This window comes from Sparus aurata, chromosome 2, assembly GCF_900880675.1.
Source record: "Sparus aurata chromosome 2, fSpaAur1.1, whole genome shotgun sequence".
NCBI classification, from domain to species: Eukaryota; Metazoa; Chordata; class Actinopteri; order Spariformes; family Sparidae; genus Sparus; species Sparus aurata.
In genome coordinates, this window is record NC_044188.1 from 6,523,598 (window position 1) to 6,545,202 (window position 21,605).

Sequence of the window (21,605 nt, forward strand, 5' to 3'; positions counted from 1 at the left end):
ATAAACAGGTGCAATGTGTCATACACTGATATGCACCAAGTCTAGGATGCCATGGCTCCACCTGCTGGACCTAATGAAGGCTTACCAACGAACTGATCATGAAAGTAGATATAAGATGTTTACAGGATGGATATGGGGGAATATACTCAGAGGTATTTAAATCCAGAATTAAAAGAAATTGTAATTAAGGTAACCACCTACATCTAATGCATCTGAGGATACATAAACACAGTATATTAGTAAATGTGTGTGTGTGTGTGTGTGTGTGTGTGTGTGTGTGTGTGTGTGTGTGTGTGTGTGTGTGTTCTTATTTTATTTTTTACAATGTTGACAATATTTTACATTATTTTTTGTTAAGACTTTATACAAGTTATCTTATCTAACATTTAAGGTGTAACGATGCTAGAATCAATACAAGTATTTAAAAATTAACTTGTATATATTTTTTTTCTATTCAACCAGTCAATCAGTACTGTGAGTTTACAAATGAAAAATGCTGATTAGTGTCACTTAATTGTAATTCTGTACTTCTATATTTTTGTTTTATGAATTGTAAAGCTAATATACACGCATATTTTATAACCAAATGTAACAGTGATATATCAGTGGATTGTTTTATAAATTTTTTTTAAATAAAACGAAAATTGCGCATTTATCTGTTTAGCGCTATGTCAATATAGATCAATGCTTCAAAAAAAGAACCATGTCTATTACTTATAGCTAGTTATGGTAAACGTTATAGTAATGACTCTTGCTGGGAAAGCCTTTAATATTTTTGTTGAATTTAGTTATATTTTTGTGTGTGTGTGCCAATAATAACATTAGAAGTCGCCAGCTCCGACACTCTGTGAACGCACCATCTTACTACAGGAAGTAAGGCGCGTTGGTGGTGTGTTTTCCTCCGTTGGCAGTTTAGCGATCGAAGCTAACTACAACAAGGTGCAACCACAGCAACCGATGTGAAGCTAGACCTATTCCAAACTTCAAAGATGAATTCGCCAGCGGCTTAATTCGCCAAATATGTTGGCTGACATTGTTTTAATGTCTCGCTTTTCATTGATAAGAAAACGTCATCGCGGACGACACACTAGCTAGAAACAACAGCAAGGTAACGTCAACAGTTTGCACCAGCAGTGAGTCCCAGCAACAGCAGCACTTCTTAACTCCATGAACATTAGCTTGCTAATGCAGTTCCTTGTCGTATAGTTTGATAGTGAAGCTGCTAGATGCTACATTAGCACATTTAGTGTTGCTAGCTCTTAAACATAGGCTGTAAGTCCGCCGTTGCAACGCAGTGGAACAGTTTTCTTTGGCACTGTTTATTCGTATTTTTGTTGAGTTGAAGTGTTGGACATGTCGTTGCAGCGGTGTTACAGTTAGGGAGGGCTGGCTTCCATAAAGCGGGTGCAAATTAAGTGCAACTTCATATTGCTCACTGGGAGAAACTGGGGCGTAGGCTAGTCTTTCCAGATATAACAGTAACTTATAAAACATGAATAAAACAGGCCATTACAGCTGAGAATTGCTACATAATGTCAGTCATATTTAACACGATGAGACAAGTAGGTTTTATTAGCATATATAGTGATCTGAAAAACCCAACTGATATTTAATCTCCATTAAATACAGACGGCCCAAGTAACCCATTTTATAGCATTCGTGTGGACTGGTATCACCCCTGTGAGACCATGATGATGTAAGTTAGAAGGAAAAGTACTTCCTTGAGTCATGGTTTGGCCATTGTGCTTGAGATATTGTATCAGGATTAATAGAGTAAAGACACACGAGGAGGTGATATAACCCGGACTCACTCATTCTGCAGGTAAACAACACACTTAATGGGTTTACCTCAGGCGACATGTATATAGTTTTAATCTCTTTACCAAACTGTGCCCAGTTGCTGTATGTGCTGGGCGATTCTGAGACATGCAAAGCCTTCTGGGTAATCTAGCTTCAGTTTGTACTATATGTATTTGTTGCTGCAGGCTGGACAATGCAGTCTCCTTTTGGCTTACTTATTAGTTCTCTAAGAAAGTACAACAGCAGTAGTGCTTTGTTTGCAATCAAGAATTACTAACCTGACGACATTACTGCTTCAGCGTTACACCTCTACCATCTTCCTTTTTGACTGTGACTCAGAATTGTACTTTGTGAATATCACCCTTCAAAGAATTCTATTCTTTCTTCCATCGAAGCCTTCTCCTACATTTTCCCATTTTGAAAACAATATTTGTTTTGAATCATAATCTCTGTATGACTCATATTCACAGCTGTCTGTGTTCTGTCCTCATTTCACAGCTGAGTAGTATGCTGGACGTGGGGAAGTGGCCAGTGTTTGCACTCCTTCCTCCTGAGGAACTGCGGCTTATCCGGCAGGCTTGTGTCTTTGGCAGCGCTGCAAATGAAGCCCTCTATGTCACAGTTAATGATGAGGTAACCCTTAGGCTTTTAATCCTTTTGTTTACATCAAGATGTATTGCAAGACTTGATAGTCTCTCCTTTTATTATGTTGGTTTGATTATCTTGCATTTGGAAGTGGATATCAAAATGCTGCAGGCCTCTCACTCTCTGGTGGATGTAGAGTGCAGTTCCAGACGAGGGGATAAGCAGATAGAATGAGGCTATCTTTAGCTAATACCCGAGCAAGCTCCATTTTTATCCTGTTGAAAGGTGTAGAGCATGCTTCCTCTGGCCTCCTTTGCTCATGTGTTTGTCCCGGTGGCCCAAACAGTTTATGTTTTCAAGCAGTCATTTGTGGTGTTTGAAAAAAGGTTTTGTGGGGGGATTTCCTTTAAATGGCGGGGTAAATTACTTTCCATCTTGCCTGCATGCATAGTTGTTTCTTTAGTGGGTATTACCTTACAGCTCACAGAAATTCTGGGAAATTAGATGCAGAAATATGTATTTAAACATAAACTCACAAAAGTTTACAATATGGTTGCAGGAGAAGTTTTATTTGGGTGTGAAAAGTTGTGAGATTATTAGTCATTGAATTACTCAAACAGCTGACACAGAATTACTTGTCAAAACCTTATTTGCAATAGGAAGATGAGAAACATTTGTCCTTTTTTTTACTTTAGAGACATGATAGACGATAGTTAGTCAAAAAATAATACAGAGATTAACAATAATGAAAATATATTTAGGGGGTATTGGGGAAATGGAATATAATACGAAAATAATCTATTAACATATATTTTGCAGCTCTGACAACTCTGTTACATCAAATTATAATTAAAATCCAGCAAACAAATTGTTACTAACATTTATTCTCCTCCCTGTATGTTGTCTTTCCAAATAGTTGACTTGTACTGGGGTGCCAGTATTTATCGTGAGCATTTTGATATGCCATTTTATGTATCATTTATTAATACCAGTCCCATTTCATCAGTGATGCTTGGTCTTCACAGGTCTTTGCTCTGGGCACCAACTGCAGCGGCTGTTTAGGGCTCGGAGACCTTCAAAGCACGATTGAGCCGCGCCGGATTGATGTCTTGTGTGGAAAGAAGATTGTGTCCCTAAGCTATGGAACTGGACCACATGTGGTTATCGCTACTGCAGGTAAACCTGTTATGAAAACTTAGATTTTTCCCTAAAGGGAAAATGTCCTCAGGAGACACATGGATGACATCACAAACAACAGCATGATACATGCAAATGTCTACCATCTGGTTTTATGATGATGCTGTGTCCTCCATGCCAACACATTATCAAAAATAAAACGGTGCAAAGATTTAAAGAAATATTTAATTGAGTCTAATAACTTCATATTACTGTGAACAAAATAAAAGCTATCTGAGTTAATAAGGAATTTAGCCTTGTGATAGTTAATAGTGACATCAAGGGTTGAGTGCATTTTGGGTCTTTTTGTTATTTGTGGGTAAACTAAATTTGAATCCAGCAGAAGACAGTTATTGTTACCTTTGCTGGTCAAATCTGTGTTAGTGAAGTCAACTCTCTCTTACCTACTGATAAAACATTAACCACTGAGACAACCTGAATGAAAGTTTGCCTGCTGCTGTCTAGACGGAGAGGTTTTTGCTTGGGGCCACAATGGCTACAGCCAACTGGGCAATGGGACCACCAACCATGGATTGACTCCTGCCCTCGTGTCTACTAACCTCCTCAGCAAGAGAGTGACAGAAGTAGCCTGTGGCTCCCACCACACTATTGCCCTCACAACTGATGGAGAGGTAACCTATCATCAGTTGTGTCCTTTCTGGAGTTTCTTTCTGTTTAATCTCTGTATTTATTTGGATGCTTGGAACATTATGTCTGTGTTCAGGTGTACGCATGGGGTTACAACAACTCAGGCCAAGTAGGGTCCGGGTCTACTGCCAACCAGCCAACGCCACGCCGGGTCAGCAGCTGCCTGCAGAACAAAGTAGTGGTTAACATAGCCTGTGGTCAGCTCTGCTCTATGGCTGTGCTGGACAATGGAGAGGTAATGGGTCACAACAATCTGATAATGTTTAACACCAGCGAGTGAATCAATGCTCTCAGTAGGTCAACTCTTTGTATGTTAGAGGCATAGCTCATCATTTGTAATTTTACCTTCTTCTTTTTCTTCAGAAGGTGCAGATAATTTCATACTCATTTCTACCACGATTTAAATCTACCGATGTGACCAACATTTTTAGGTGTTTTCTCCACCAAGATCGCAGTGTTCATTTAATCCGTGTTTTGCAATAGGGATATCTCAGAATATACATATACCCACTGAAAGACTTAATTAGTCCGCTGCTTTGTCTGATATTGTACGGAATTTAAAGGGACATTTCACCCCAAAATCTAAATTCATACTTCTCTCTTGGCTCTAGTGCTATTTATCCGTCTAGATTGTGTGAGTTGCAAAGTTTTGAGGTTATCAGGTGTAGAGATATCTACCTGCTCTTTAATGTAGTGGAAGTTGTTGCATGGCACTAAAAGTGCCAAAAATACATTTGAAAAAAATCAACAGTTGTGAGTGACTTTCCAGAAATCATGACCAGGTTTACTGAAGACAATCCACAGACATTGTTGTAAGCAGTTTCATCTAGGAGCTATTTTCCCTCTTCTGAATTATACTTAAAATAAATTCTGACAAAAGCTAGTAGAACTGAAAACAGTTCAGCCCAGACATACAGAAAAGTATCTCTCAATATTGCCTTGATAAAGTGTCAACATCATCTGAATTCGTCCCCTGTTTATAGATCTATGGTTGGGGCTACAATTGCAATGGACAGCTTGGTTTGGGCAACAATGGAAATCAGCAGACGCCTTGCAGGATTGCTGCTCTCCAAGGTGTCAACATCGTCCAGGTTAGAGCCTAGAATAAGATGAATCTCATAATGCATTTGATTCTTCTTTGAGTCAACATGTCCAGCTTGATTATACTCTTCCTTCCATATGCAGGTGGCCTGTGGATACGCACATACATTGGCACTTACAGACGAGGGGTTTGTTTACGCCTGGGGAGCCAACTCGTATGGGCAGTTGGGAACAGGCAATAAGAGTAACCAAGCTCTCCCCACTCTAATAAACACAGACAAGGAGAGGTTGGTACTTTGTTTTAATGCTGGTGACAATAAGCAGTGAACCCTATCTGCCACCACAGAACAAGATCCTGAGATCTGTGATAGAATGCTACCATATTAGACATATTTCAACATACAGTCTGCATATGAAAGCATTATATTAGTCATACTCTGAGGTTCTGTTTTTGTCACCAGGATGGTGGAGGTGGCTGCATGTCACACTAGCCACACGTCAGCAGCCAAGACCCAGAGTGGGCAGGTTCTGATGTGGGGTCAGTGTCGAGGTCAGGCTGTTGCCAGCCCCCACCTCACCCATTTCACCGGCACGGATGATGTGTTTGCTTGCTTCGCAACACCCGCAGTCACGTGGCACCTCCTGTCAGTAGGTAAGAGTTGAAAGATTTCTAAAACTGTAGAGGAATTTTTCTAGACTTCATACACAGTCTTTTATGAACCATTTGACACCCCATTTAGCCTATACTCAGAACTAATCATACATATATTGCAGTAGGACCGTAGAGTGTCATAGGTACAAATTCCTGGAAATGCTCTAAGAAATAAACAGGAAACTCTGTTTCCTGTCCTCGTCCTACATAATGTATTTGCATGCTCCATTTTGTAGAGTATGATGATATAATTCTGATCAGTTTAAATGTTATTTTTTTAACAATAGACGGTATTTATTAGTTTTTACTTTTGCAGAAGTAGAAGATGGATACATTATTGATTCCAAAGGAGAAGGAAAAAAGTACAAAAGGCCAGCAGTTGTAATGATAATGTGCAGTTAAAACAGTCAATCTGTGTAGTTAGAGGAACAAAAATTGACTACAATTAAACTTGCAATCCCCTAGAATTTTCATCTTACAATGTGTAATGTAGAGTCAAAAGGTATAATTTTTAACTGTAATTTGGGGATTTTAATAAAAGAATGTATTGGCATTCCCTCAGTATAAGTGTTGCTAGATATTTTCCATGAAAAATGGAAAATGTTACAGGACTGTAAAACATATCATTTATACAGTTTCAAGGAATCATGCCGCATCATCAGCATCACGTCACAGAACATTTTGGGTTGTTTTTTTCCTTATTTACTTCTATTTTCTTTATTTTTGCTAGATGGCGACGACTATCTAACCGTTGCCCAGTCGTTGAAGAAGGAGTTTGACAGCCCAGAGATCTCAGACCTGAAGTTCTTGGTTGATGGGAAGTGTATCCATGTTCACAAAGCTCTGCTGAAAATCAGGTACAGAGACGAGGAAGCTCTGAGTCCAGAGTCAACATGTGAACTGCGAGAAAAAATCACAAATGTTTAGTTGAATAATGTGATGATTTACTTGACACTGCAGATTTATATTAACTATATAAACTATTAACTAAAATGTGTTTTAGTGCAATATAGACTTCTTGAAAATGAAATGGGAGCATAGGAAAACCAACCAAAGCAACAGAGTTCCCAAACAATCACACGTCACTTTGAGAAGCTGGTGTATGTCTGATGAGGTGCAGACTATGTGGTTCTTATTTACACAAACCAAATTAAGAATTCCTTTTGGAACACATGATGCACATGATGATCCTTAAATAGGAAATGAAACAGTGTCTCCAGGTTTCTGTCTCTGCTCCGGAGTCACTGTACTCGAATCTTCTTTACTTGATTGTGTTTTTAAAAGATGATTTCCTTTTCTTCCTCTCCAGAGCAGCCTACTTCTCCATCCTGACTTTCATTTTGGTCACATGAGTGTATTTAGGTTGTACTTGGTACGAGCCATGAAGGCGCTTGGTAGACCACACTGGGATTTTTAGGGGAACAGAAACTAAAATTTGATGTTGCAAAATTGTTTGTTAATTATTGAAACATAAAATCTAGACAAACATAATTTGGATAATTGTGCTGCTGTCATGACGGCAAAAGCACTGAGCCATCTTTCTGTGATAATTCATTTAACATATCCCTACTGAATGCTGTGCTGCCTATATTTAAACGCCATCTGTTAGACAGCATTTCCTCGTCTTTCCTGTTAATGTCATGAGGAAGCAAAGGCAGACCTATTGTTTTCCGCTTTTCTTTTTATAACCACACTTGGATTCAAAGTATCTGCATTCCAGTCCCTTGCTCTTTTACACTGTCAGTAGGAAGGAGCCAGGCTGTCTGCGACGTCAACCTTAGTGCACATGCTCACACGAATATGCAACGGTGCAAAACGCCTGCTTTGGCAAGATCACATGCAAATGATACGTCTGGGATGCACTTAGAAGAAATGATAGAGGGGCAGTGTTTTGAGCCAGCAGTTTGGGCAATTTGGGGAAAAATGGTAATCAGTATTTAAAATGCAGAGGGCCATAAGGAAAAAACACGGAAAAATACTGTGGGGTGTAGCTGTTGGCAGAGTGACTCTGAGGAAGTGTATTATGGCATTAAGACTGAATCTTAAGTTAGATCACAAGAATAAATGAATATGTTTCATCTTAACTTTGACACAATACAACCGAAACAGTTTCAGTGTATTTGTTCAGGGATATAGACTAATGTAGTCGTGGGATACAGATATGGGGAAGCGTACAGGAAAGACAACATGATTTAAATCACTGTCAAATATTTAGTGAACAGTATCGATTACAAACCCAGTCAGCTGCAAAAGAAAACCTACCATACTAATGTTACGCTTTATATAATGGAATAGAATTGAAGAAATAATTCTCAGTGTATCAGTTTGCATTATAAAAAAGAGCAAAGCAATCATTTTAGCAGGTTTTAGCTCCTTGACTTCTAATCAAAAGTGATTAGCACTTAATACTTCATATTAATGCCAAATTATATATGATATATATCTGCAGGTTCTTTAAAAGTCATAGAATGTCCTAAAAGTATTAAGATTTGAAAGTCATTGAGTAATCTTAAATTAGAATTTGTGAGGTCTTGATCATTTTTACTTTGTACTTGCACTTGTTGGCAAAATGTAGATGAACTCACTCTAGTAACCATATTCCTACATTTAACCTTCTCCTGCACAAGACGACACATATACTACTCTTAGCCTTACCTGCAATGCTAAAATGAGAAAAAGCACATATTTGTCAAAAACATTCTGACATTGGTTAAAAAATATGTTTAAAAATATTACATTTACTGATACCTGTGAACACTCTGCTGTAGTGTTTCATATTGTTGCAGATGTTGATCCTTCTTTACGGGCAGTCACAGTTTCCATTGATTTCCATCCAGTATGAAAATTGGTTACCAGGCTTTTGAAACCTGCTTGTGTTGTGTGATCGGTCACAGTGAACATGATGTCTCATTATTCCTTTTTTGCAAATTCAATTTTTACTGGGTGGTAATGCAATTTTCCTGGAAGTGCAGACTGCACTGCGTTACATCACAGCTATAATAAAAATCTGACAACAAATTACTCAGAAACCTTGGTTGGATTTCTTGGAAAGTAGGTTAGACACATCTGAATTAACTGGTGAGGTGTCACACCAATACTATGCTCCCTTGCCTTCCTCTCCAGGTGTGAGCATTTTCGGGCACTGCTGAATGAAACGGATGAGGACAACATTGAAATACACCAGTTCTCATACCTGGTGTACAGAGCCTTCCTGGAGTACCTCTACACAGACACTATTAACCTGCCACCAGAGGATGCTATTGGTAAGCTTACCACAGCGCCACAGTCCTTTTACAAACTGAGAGTACATGTTGACATAAGCAGGCGCAGAAGTCCTAAACACACTCATCTGTGTTTTGTTCTTGTGTGTTCAGGGCTGTTAGACTTGGCTACGTTCTACCGAGAGACGAGGCTGAAGAGGTTGTGCCAGGAAACAATCAAGAGAGGCATCTCTGAGGAGAACGCCATCACTTTGCTCTCTGCTGCTGTCAAGTATGAGGCGCGGGTAAGCTTATAACCCCTGACACACAGTCAGGCACCATGGTGGTGGGGACCCTTTCAGTAGCTAGTCAGTTGTACTCCTCAGCACTGACCAGACAGCCCTCTTCATTTTTAGGATCTGGAGGAGTTCTGCTTCAAGTTTTGCGTCAACCACCTCACAGCTGTCACGCAGACCCAGGCCTTTGCAGACATGGACCACGACCTGCTCAAGAACTTCATTAGTAAAGCCAGCCGCTACGGGGCCTTCAAAAACTGACTAGAGCGCCCCTGTAGTGACGGATTCAACACGGCGGGGTCCTGAGAGTCGACCCTAGACCAAAGTAAACAGCGAGCTGATCAGCACTTCAAAGCCTTGTCGCTGGGGATGTTAACACTGGAGAGGCAAACAGTTTAAGGTTTCACCCTCTAACTCATGCAAACACAGTGGTCCCACGAGGCGTAAATATCGGGTCAGTCACAAGCAGACAGTGCTGTATAGACAAGATGTGCCTCAGTGGTTGTCTTCGTGTTACTGGCAGTATGTTTGGTCTCGGATTAGTTTGTTTAAGCTCGTCAGCAGATGGATGAGGTTCAGGGCTTTCCACACAGTTTTTATCACACTGCCCTTTAGTAGTTAGAAAAACAAAGTGGTACATTATGTCTGATCACTTGTGAGAAGCCGCAATCAGCAAAAAAACAAATCAGCTCTCAATAGACCCCTTCACAATGTGCTGCTTTGCGGGACTCAATAAAAACCTGGTATTTCACCAGGGGCCTAACTTCTTGCTTCAGAGTGTTGAGTGCCTGATGCACATGTTCTTGGCCTCGCATCCGGTGTCTTGTCCCGTATAACTTTAAACAGAGATGATATTTTTAATTGTTCATGTCCTGTGTGAAACCAAAACTGAATGTTGACTTATCATCTTAATCACACACCACACCATGGTCTAATCATAACCTAACCGCTAAGTTTTGTTGCCTAGAACTACCTTATTGCAACTCAAACAAAAAATATGTTTTAGGTATAAAAAAATCAAAAAAAAAATTTAACAAAATTACTACATACTGGACATGAACATAAAAAGTCCTGAGAAAGATCCTTTCATCCAACACGAGATGTTACCTACATAGCCTTTTTCCATCTAACAAGGCAGACTATCACTTTGCAATGCAAGTAGATGTAAGACCAAATACACAAATTAACAAGATAACAGCGTGCATGCAGAGAAAGGGCTGAAAGTATCCCAGAGCTTGCCGAAGTGTGCAATGCTGCGTCTTGCAAACCCACACCCTTACAAGTGAAATACCAAGTTCTTAGTGAGACCCGCTGCTTTTCTTTAACGCCTTGATTCTCACACTTTCTGGTTTGAGATGTAGTATTAAATTAGGAAGAACATGCAAAAATGCTCTTGTGTTTTAGAAACCTATGTCTTACTCTTTTTTTTCTGAGCAGTTATAGTTTGTATCTGATCGATAAGAATATCATTTCTCTTGCATAAGTTAATGTAAAATTTTGCCACTCTGCTTCATGTTGTAGTTCTTCACCTTTGCCATACAGACTTATGGTTACCGATTGATGTTTGAACTGACTAACATCCGCACTGTTTTGCTGTTGACACTTGCTTTTGCAACCATCAGCAGACTGCAGTGAGTTACACTCTGAGCTGCTGGACACAGTGTCTGACACAGAAACGCATATCGATTCCTATTGCAGCTAAATTTACTGTTGTGTTTCTTGCAATTTTGTATGTTTACAGAAGTTGTGTTGACTATTGTGGGTTTTTTTTTTAATTGTTAACATGCTGGCAGCACTTATGACTCTTTTGTGTGTTTCTTTATATCTCTCCCCTGGTAGCACCTTGCGTTAATGAAGTAGTGCTGGCTTGGTGTAATTGCCAACTGACTGTGTTGAAGAAAGCCCAAGTCTATAGGACCACAAGGTCTTTAAATGTAGTTACCAGATAATTCCACATTAAGTTGAATGTAACAAACTGCTTTTACTTTAACAAGCCAATTATTGTATTTTTTGGAAAGTTTTGATAATTACTTAAATGCCTGTCTTCTCATTTTGTATGGAAAACGCTGTAAACTGCTGACAGTGGCACTAATTGTAACATTTGATAATCTAAAGTGTATTAAAATGAATGACTGCATAATGTGTTGTATGTGTAATTGCTTTGATTGGTGCCCTGTGGAATACAGCCGTGACAAACGTGTATACACGGTGTGAATAACTGAGGGAATTATTCAAAATGTACAGCTTTCTACAAGCAATAAACACAAACTGTGAGACCAACAGCAGCTCCATTGGGGGGGGGAGTGTATTTCACTTGAATAACTTGTCACACTCGTGCAGGTCCGCACTGAAAGCCGCTAAATGAGTCAGTACACGTTGAGGTTTTCACACCTTTCTCACTCCAAGCCACCCGGTGTTAAAACAAGTGTTTTATCCAAACTGATAGTCACTTATCTGCACATGACAGTTGCTCTAATGCAGGTGCTCATTTTCTTTTCAAATAACCCAAATAACACATATATGACATGGAATTTGTGCCCCCCTGTCCGGTGAATGAAATGCAAGTACATTTAAAGTGAAATACTTCTTACGCAAGTCGTTCCGTGCCATTGTTGTGTCATCCACGCAGGAAGTGGAGGCAATGATTTGAACATGTGTGTGATGTAACCTAATCTGACTCATGGTTGCACATTAAGATGTAAAACTCACACTTTCAAACGTCATCCAGCAAAAGGCAGCTTCTGCTATTCTGTGTGTATGTACGTTTGTTTCCTGAAGTAAAACTTCACAGTGTCGCATCTCTCAGTCAGAACAACAGGGATACCACACAAAATAATACATTTTAATCATGGTTGAGCGAATATTATATTTGTGAAGTTTAAAGTGTGTGTTTTTTGAGACTCTGAGAGAATTGTGGGTTGATTTCACTTTCCTACGCTCTCGGCTGAAACGCAACATTGTTAGCGCCGTATGCTGAGCCCTATCAGAGCAGCATGTTTGGACAAATGGTGATGAGAGCCAGATCAGCAGCTCACAGATGCTAATTCAGTTACTCTGTTCCAGTCAAGGGTAACTCCCGAAACAAATGATAATTTATGTATGCCCATATTTGCTTGAAGCATAACACCCACAGTGATAGATAGTGTAGAAGACTGTTTGGTGTAACGTTTTCTGACTGAGCTGCCAAAGTTGGGGGAACTGTAACACTTATCTAGAACACTGTTAAATGCAAAAATGAATCAAAACCTGAAATTAGTTGCCTTTTAACCCTTTTAAGTCCTTTAATTTCGCTTTAAAGGGTTGCCAGAAAACCAACTAATTTCACTGGCCTTTTGATAGTTTAGCAAACTGATTTAGGCTGTCAGTCAAGTTAATGTTGCATAGGTGACATCTAAAACTAAACATACAGTGTGTATGTACATAGTGACACACACGTTTAACGGTTTGGAACTCGGAACAGGAGGAAGTGCACACAGCTGCCAACCGTAACTGGCACTCCGCCACGTTCAAACCGTCCTCCACTGTGACAAAACCTGTGATCTAAATTATGGATTCATTCGGTCACAATAAAGCCCGTTAATTTTCCTAAAAAAAGATGTGGTAAGGGATATTTTTTCATCCTTTGCTCAATTAAGAACAGCGGTACGACAATAAAAAAAATTACTATATTATAAGCAGAGGTTCCGGATTCAAAATTCAACTTGATTTTTCGTCTTCACGTGAGAGAAACGTTCAAATGTTGATCCTGCTCTGCATTATGTTGACGAACTTTATATGATGTTGGGTAGTTCATAAAAATGTATAAGCTGATAATACATTACTTAATGTAAAAATAATAAAGTAATGTAAAAATGATGTAAGATTTCATGTAAGCAGAAGACCCTGGAGAAGGAGTCCAATATTTCCCTCCACAAATAATGTGTAATATGAATAGGATAAAATGGAAATGCGCATGTAAAGTGTGCATTTTCCACTTTCCACCAACATTTTCTATATTTCAAGATTCTGAATTACTAAATAGCCTCTGTGTCGATGATTTAACATGCGGGAACCTGTGCTTTTTCCGGTTTACAGTCCGCTCTTTCAATTAGGTCACCATGTCTTCACACAGTAGTACCAGCTTGTGGCTCCAGTTTGGCTGGGCTCATCCACTCACTCTCTCTAGATCAGTCCAACGTGATAAAAACCACATCCTGTTTGCACATCATTTTCTGGCTCCAACGTGCTACTTCACTTTTTTCGGCTTTCGTGTTCCAGTATGTTTGAAACCTGTGAACAAACATAAGCTGGCTCGTCTTTCTCTCACAAATAACTTGAATATCACTCTGTGCGGCTATTCAGGCACGCAGCGTAGCTTGTTTCACCCCTGCAACAAAAATGGAAATCAGTGGTCAAACAGTCAGCTCGGTCAGGATAACTGTTTGCTGTGAAACATGTAAATAAATGATGAAGCAGGAAAATGAAACCATGTGCGCGGCTATTCCTGGTTAGCGAAGTATTTCTCAATCCATGTAAACCACAAGTTATCCAGAAAAACAAAGTGACGGCCAAGGTTTTTCAATTCCAAGCATGAAGTTAGAGCCTGTGGTGCCAGGAAACTGCACAAACCTGTTTCAGTAAAGCTTCTGACCTCAGACTTTTGGCTTTAGGTGCATGTAGAGACATGCAGCACTGTAGGTACAAGGTAGGTCCTCAACAATGAGGATACAAAATCACATAATTAATGGATCATAACCAATCTGATCTCAAATACTTTAAAAATACTTTATTAGTGTAGTCCTTGGTACTTAATAACAGTTATCCACTATTTGTTTATTCATCCAGCAATTAGCATTCCTTCTGAGTGCTTCCTTGAAGAAGTACTTAGATCATTGAAGTGAAAGTATATTATTGCAGAGAAGAAATACTCTCTTACAAGTGAAAGGCATGCAAACATATATTTAAACAAGTAAAAGTACAATTGTATTCACATAAAATGATGTCAGGTCTCAAAAGTAAATGTAGTCATTATGGAGAATGGCAAATTTCAGAATAATATATGTTCAGGACCACAGTTTGCCATTTTGAATTATGATTATTAAGTAATGTAGTATGAAGTGAAGTGAAGTATGAAGTGCTTCAGTAATTATGGTGTACCACTGTTCGGCTGATACTTACTATGTTTGGAAGATGGAGGAGAAAGGTTCAATACGTCTCTTTTTAAACAGAGAAATAATTTGCGATCGAAACCCTTAAATGATGCAGAAATATCTGCGGCTTAAATATTCTACGTGTGGTTTCCCTTTCATGTGAAGTCCACTTTCTTATTCCCCTACTTTCAGCACCCTTGCTTTGGCCACCCTATCTCCAAACTGGGCCTTCATTTTGATCTCAACTACACACCTGTAAAGTTTGGAGACTGCATCTTGCGTGGTTTTGAGGCGGAGACAAATTGATTACACACAAACTTCTGGCAAAATACCCAGGATGACTTCTGTGGTATTTCGTGAAATAGTGGGCGTCTACAGGACCACATTCTGCCATGGTGACACACGCAATAAGAACGTGGAAACTATAACAGTCACACTATCACAGCTGGTGGCAACCACTTGACAACCTAACCTTTCGCAAGGATGGTTAAGTCCGGCAACAGAAACTGACGTTCAAAAAAATTGTGTGAAAGCAAGTCATGCTAAGTTGGTAAAACGTGCTGTAAACGATCTTTTTATAATAGTGCAGTCAGCGGTTGCGGCGGGGGAGGGTGAAGTATTTGTAGGTGGGGAGTATTTGTTTTACAAAGCAGTCAAAAGCTTTGAGTTGATAAGGCCGTGTGGGGGAGCACGCCGACGCTGAGAAAACCCACAGCAGGTTCTTGTCCTTTTAAAATGCCAGGGCGCTGGTTTGGTTTCCATTTAGTGATAAATTAAACACACAACATCTTTCCCTAGCGAAGATGATGCTAAAGATAATAAAGTTATATCTTTGTATTACTCATAGATCATGCCAGGCTCACCCAGGCTCACATTAAAATGATCTCACAGTTTCGATGATGGAACGATCTCTTCTTGAAGCCCTTTCAGTCCCAGTGAAGCTGTCTGTAGTCCAGAATGTCCTTTTGCCAAGTTTAGACATTTGTTCAGCAGTTTTCATTTGGGCTGTTCATTTTTCATGTTGAAGTGACCGAACACAAAGAGGTTCGCTGCAGGAGGATGTGTCCTTATAGAATCCTTCTTGCTTTGAGAGTTTCAAGTCAGCTCGGCTGTGCCCAAAGGAAACAAAATCCACCTACCAGCGAAATGACTCATTTCACGATCATAATGTGAGCCATTTTGTCTTAACACCATTTGGAAAGTCTAGAAGAGTCGCATGATTGAATTATTTTATCCCCGTTCATGTTAGCCGGGCGCTAAATCGGAAGTTAGCCGGCTCGGTCAGCAGAAGTCTCTATTGCACACGCTAGGGGCCACACAACACAGAAGATCCAGGTACTTCCATACCCGGGAAGTCAACTGAGCAACTTTTATAGGAGTGAATGGGTTTTTCAAAAGTATTTTTTCCAGTTCCATTATATTCTAGATCTCCAAAACTCTGCAACTCACACCAAAACAATTTTTGATTATAGCGTGAATTGTCCCTTTAGTTAAGTTTCAACTCTATTTTTTTTTCATTTGTCAAGTTTGCAGTCATGATTCTGTTACTAACTTGTGTCAGAGTACACTTCTGACTGCAGGTGACGATCATTACACAACAATATTATGTCACCTACTATCTTTCTCAGGGTTTTTTTTCTCTTGTGCTTGAAAGCCTTCAGTCTTGGCCTTGGGGTGCCAGACAGCTTCCTGGCATTGTGAGAAATTTAACAGTCCAGGGATTTCAGGCACATGTTTTTGTTTAGCGACCACATACTTGCATGTGAAGAGCTTGTTTTTATGTGCTGGATGGAAGTATTTTGCGAGCGAAAAGACAATAGTACAGGTTTTTCTATTTTCTCGAACATTTCACTCTAGCCTTGATGATGTTTGTTTTGCGGCGGACTGACAAAGAGAGGCACCCTGGCCATAAAACACTGTCTCTTTGATTCTCTGCGCGATTTTCCTTCATTTGTTTGACTATTGTCGGTGACTCTGTGAAGTCAAAATTAACAATCTCTGGATTAGTGGCATGTTTCTGCGCCTGAGCTCATATGTTGTTCTCATATGCGCTCATATATTGTCGGAGTCAGTTCCAAATAGGGAAATATTATTGTAACCAATATGCAGCAGCAGAAGAAGTTCTCTCATTTCTTTTCAGTCAGATGTGAACTTGAAAGGACGGATTTAGCGTGACGCACGGGCATTCGTTTACTGACGGGAAACCCAACCAGGTAGTACACTTCCTTTTTGACACAGTACCAGCCTACAGCACAAAAAAAAAGATGCAAACAATTTACAGTATTCTCGCGCCAAACTGACCATCAAGAAGCCGAAAGCACTTTCAAGTTGTCTGAGACTAATCATTTATAAACTTCACATTCCTCCGTGCTAAGCTACTTCACTCACAACAGAGGCCCCAATGTTTTTACCGACTGCCAAGTGGGGAGTTTCTGCTACAGGACAAGTTGAATGCTATTTCACAGAGTACTGAGAGGAGAAAGCTGTGGGCATGGACGGACACGGGCTGAATAGAGAAAGCTTTCTGTTCGGTCCCACATCCAATGTCCCTCGCAGAATAAAACTCTGTTCTTCTTTAGCAGAGCTGCTGCCCACACAGGCTGTCAAAAACTACAAGGAGACGGTTCAATGTTCTTGGACCTCCCCTGAGACATGTGGAGGCAACAACCTCGGGCACCTGCAGGGTTTTAACTCTGAGACACTTTTGTCCTCTTGTCTCTATTAACAGCTTGACTGATGGACAAAATAACAAATCAAACAGCAGTTGGTTTAAGGAATAATATTACATTCATTGTTTGATTTTTTTTAAATGTTATATTATGTCATGATGTATAGTGGTGGAAGAGTCTTGAAATTGTAATCTATAAAAAATACAATACACAATACTCATATTTCAAGGCCTGCATTCAAAATGTAACTTAAAGCAGCCACAAGGAAGTTTAATTTTGTGTTGATTCTGGCGGCCCCTGTGGACAAAAGAGGTACACAAGACAAAAGTACATTTCTTTTTTACACATCTGTTTAGAGAATACATACACTGTCAAATCTAACAAAGTGACTTTGCTTTAAAGTACAGAAGTCTACTTAACTTTTTTTCCCCTGTAAAATATATTTAAAGTTTGAAAAGTAAAAGGACTTGTTGCGCAGAAGAATGTCCCCTGTCAGTTTTATATTATTACCACGTATCACATTATTGGACAAATATTACTTGTAGTTAAATATGTGACCAGCATTTTTGTGATGCATCCGGTTGAGATGGGGTGGATTTTTCAATTTTTAATTTATTGTTTTTATTTTCTTCTTTCCAGGTTTATAGGTCTGGTAACTCAATCAGCCAAGTTACAAAGCTGTTAAATTAATGTGAGAAAGTAGCAGAAGTACAATACTTGAGTAAATTTACCCTGTACATACTTTTCTGGGAGTTGTACTGGATTAGAGAGGTACTAAAAACAAAAAAAAACTACCAAATAAAACGAAAAACATCTTATGGCCTTTAACTTCACTCATCACACGATCACAGCTTAGCCCAAAAAATCATGAAAAGGTAAAAGTTATTTTTGTGTTTTAAAGTGTTTTTATAGTAAACAAATCATATAAACAAATATTCTTGGCCTCATAAGAGCACATTCTTACGGAAAGTTGCAAGATAAGCTGAATATTGGTGGTATAACACTTGTTTATAACAGTCATTTTCAACTTTTTCTCTCTCACTAGTAAGAGTGAGAATAGCTCAAAACATTTATTTTAAATGTGTCCACGCATCAAGGTGTTTATGCAGTACCGGCAGTACTCGAGCAGATTATGAGCACTCACTGTAACACTGTGCTGAGTTCCCTCACAGTGCTGCTGCCTGGTTTGTGTTGATTCCTCCTTTAACTGTAACAGCAGACAAAGGAGTGGGAGGAGTCAGAGGGCGGCCAGTGGGAGGAGTTTACTACAGCTGCTCTGCCTTCCACTCAAAGTACAAAAACTGTCTGTGATACCGGCACAAAGGAGAAGTGGAACTGTCTGAGCAGGATGAGTGCTGAGTCAAAGCGTGCGAGGCTGTCAGGGGGAGAAGCAAACTGAGGAAAGAGAGGGAGAAGTAGAGACTGAGTGATTCATTCAGTTGGCAAAGAGAGGGAGAAAGAGAGGTTGGTGTGAGGGGGGTGGGCAGGAAACAGACCCTCAGGACAAACTGTGAGACACACTCACATTGTGACACACAGACAGACGAAGAGCAGGCAGTTCTGTCCCTGGGAAGAACGACGCCTGGTGATTTGTGGTGAGGATCCTGTGAAGAGGTGGAAAGCTAATGACAAGTTTGTTGCTTTGGAGCTGAAGAGGACAAAAACACAGGACTGACTTGTGACAAAGAGGAGGGAATCTGCCATGAGGGCATCTTTCTAACGGACCTGAACGTGGATATGCCATCTCTCCTTTTTTTGCACTCTGCAGCTCGTGGTGGTTGAGGACTTCATCAGAGAAAAAGGAGACACGTTTGTGTGACTGATTCATCTGAGTGAGTAACTTGTGGGGTGCAGCCTGGTTGGGAGACGGGGCAGGGGGAGGGGAGGACACTCCAGCCTGAATCTCTGTCCCCTGGGAGGGGTCTTTTCAACATGAGGTAACCCCCAAAATAACTACATCAAGACAGGGGAGGGAACCATGTTGGCCATGTGCAGCACTGCTCTCTAACAGGGACACATGTGTTGGAAAGAAGCCTTTGTGCAAATGGCCTGAACCATCAAGGACTGTTCTGCGCTTTACTCTCCATTCATGGTGAGTTCATTGTTCAAGGAAGCCCTTTCATTAAATAGCTATTACATAACAGACACCCCTCATCCATCCACTCTTTGTCTGTCAGAATGTATAACGCTACCCCATTCAGTTCACTCACTCAAGGGGCTGGAAACAACTCTGGCTGCCCCAAGAACGATGGCTTCAAATACCCGCTGTACAGTACTATCTTCAGCATTGTGTTTGTGGTGGGACTGATCACCAATGTCGTGGCCATTTACATATTCACCTGCTCTCTCAAGCTGAGGAATGAGACCACGACCTACATGATGAACTTGGTGGTGTCTGACCTGCTGTTCGTCTTCACGCTGCCTCTGAGGGTCTTCTACTTCATCAACCAGAACTGGCCTTTTGGAAGCACGCTGTGCAAGTTCTCTGTCTCGCTGTTCTACACCAACATGTACGGCAGCATACTCTTCCTCACCTGTATCAGCGTGGATCGCTTCTTAGCCATCGTACACCCTTTTCGCTCGAGGGCGCTGAGGACCAAGCGCAACGCTCGGATAGTGTGCATTTGTGTGTGGGTGCTGGTGCTGTCAGGGAGCCTCCCCACGGGGTTCCTGTTGGACACGACCTCCCGCGAGAAGAACAACGCCACTTACTGCTTCGAGAACTTCTCCTCCAAGCAGTGGAAATCTCACCTGTCCAAGGTGGTGATCTTCATAGAGACAGTGGGCTTCATCATCCCTCTTCTGCTCAACTTGTGTTGCTCCATCATGGTGTTGCAGACCCTGCGTCGCCCCCAAACCATCAGTCGCGGGGGGAAGCTGAACAAAACAAAGATCCTCCGCATGATAATCGTGCATCTCTTCATTTTTTGTTTCTGCTTCATCCCCTACAACGTAAACTTGGTTTTCTACGCTCTGGTCCGCACAAAAACTTTACAGGGCTGCTCCGTGGAATCGGTGGTCCGAACCATCTACCCAATAGCCCTCTGCATCGCTGTGTCCAACTGCTGCTTCGATCCCATCATTTACTACTTCACCTCAGAGACCATCCAGAACTCCATCAAGAGGAAATCTCAGATCGACCGTTCGTTTGACGTCAAGTTCTCCGAGGCCCTGCAGTCAGAAACCAGCTCCAACCTGCAGTGCAGCCTGAGGAACCTCAAAGCTAAAGTCTTTCACAATGAGTCGTCAGTGTAACGGAGGATTATTTAAGTCCATCCTTCAGTAGAAAAGACAAACCTCCTTGAGACAATAGGAATGGATTTGCTGGAGTGCTTTATGAAGCACCTGCCAAAGAAAGTGTTGTCTGATCTCAGTCTTCATCTCAGGGCAAATGTCTGGACCTGTTGTCGGCAGCCTCGGCTCTGCAGTATTACTGCTACATGACCCTTTGTTCACATCTGTGGATTTATTATTACTACTTACTAATTTCCTTTTCCTGCGGAATATACTGTAATTGTGTTACGCACAATTACTCTGTCAGTGACCTGGAAGGGAATGTGATTACTGAACAGCAGGACAGTTACGATATTGAATGCTACTTGTGCCTGTATATGTGTACATTTCCACAGTAAGTTGTGGTGCTAACTTTAGAGTAGTATCTATTAAATTAACATAAAGTTATATCAAGCTATAGATTGTACAGAGCTTTGTTTGTGTGTGTGTGTGTGTGTGTGTGTGTGTGTGTGTGTGTGTGTTTGTGTGTGTGTGAATTAAAAATAGGTCACAGAAGTGCCTTTTTTGTTCTGGCAGCATTTCATTTTAGACTCTTTATAGACCATTCAATGCACTGACAGCCTTCCAGAAGTTGCACTCCTGCCACAGTTATGAATAAAAGTCATGTACTGTTTAAAACTAGCAATTGCACCTGAAGCCTTTTTGTTATTCAGACGAAGACAACAGAGTTTAGATCATTTCGAAATGCTGAACAAATATGACGATGACACATCAGTGACCAATTAAACCACACGAGACCACCAGACTGTTATACCTCTCATGTTTGTCCTGTATGCAAATGAGGAGGTAAAGAAGTGGAAGTAGAAAGTCTGACGACACTTCTCAAACTCCCACTGAGGAGTGCCAGCTTCCTGTGTCTTAACCACTGGCGGAGGAGAGGAAGTCTTTCAATTTTTAAGCAAACATAAGATAAGTACTCATGGAAATGTGGTGGCAAGAACAGCGCGATTCTACTGTCTGCCGTAAAGACGTCCGCTTGAAGCCTTTTATGTCTATGTTTAAACTAGATAGGAATTCAATTTTATCATCCAGTAACATCTTGTTTCCCTCCTCCACGAGGACAGCGTGTTTTTAATATCACCGTGCACTGACAAGGCTGGTCCTCCGCGGCGACA

General features: G+C 40.6%; 2 protein-coding genes across 2 annotated transcripts; both read left to right on the forward strand.

Moving 5' to 3' along the window:
* The first annotated feature begins 859 nt into the window (after nucleotides 1-859).
* rcbtb2 (regulator of chromosome condensation (RCC1) and BTB (POZ) domain containing protein 2) lies at nucleotides 860-11,538 on the forward strand. Its single transcript, XM_030403225.1, has 12 exons — nucleotides 860-1,108; nucleotides 2,299-2,433; nucleotides 3,411-3,561; nucleotides 4,027-4,193; nucleotides 4,286-4,444; nucleotides 5,193-5,300; nucleotides 5,395-5,537; nucleotides 5,712-5,902; nucleotides 6,633-6,759; nucleotides 9,026-9,165; nucleotides 9,277-9,407; nucleotides 9,519-11,538. Exons 2-12 carry the CDS (start codon nucleotides 2,308-2,310, stop codon nucleotides 9,657-9,659), a joined length of 1,584 nt encoding a protein of 527 aa, XP_030259085.1. The 5' UTR covers nucleotides 860-1,108; nucleotides 2,299-2,307; the 3' UTR covers nucleotides 9,660-11,538.
* A 6,945-nt stretch (nucleotides 11,539-18,483) lies between these two features.
* lpar6a (lysophosphatidic acid receptor 6a) lies at nucleotides 18,484-21,233 on the forward strand. Its single transcript, XM_030406735.1, has one exon. It carries the CDS (start codon nucleotides 19,375-19,377, stop codon nucleotides 20,449-20,451), a length of 1,077 nt encoding a protein of 358 aa, XP_030262595.1. The 5' UTR covers nucleotides 18,484-19,374; the 3' UTR covers nucleotides 20,452-21,233.
* Nucleotides 21,234-21,605: the final 372 nt, after the last annotated feature.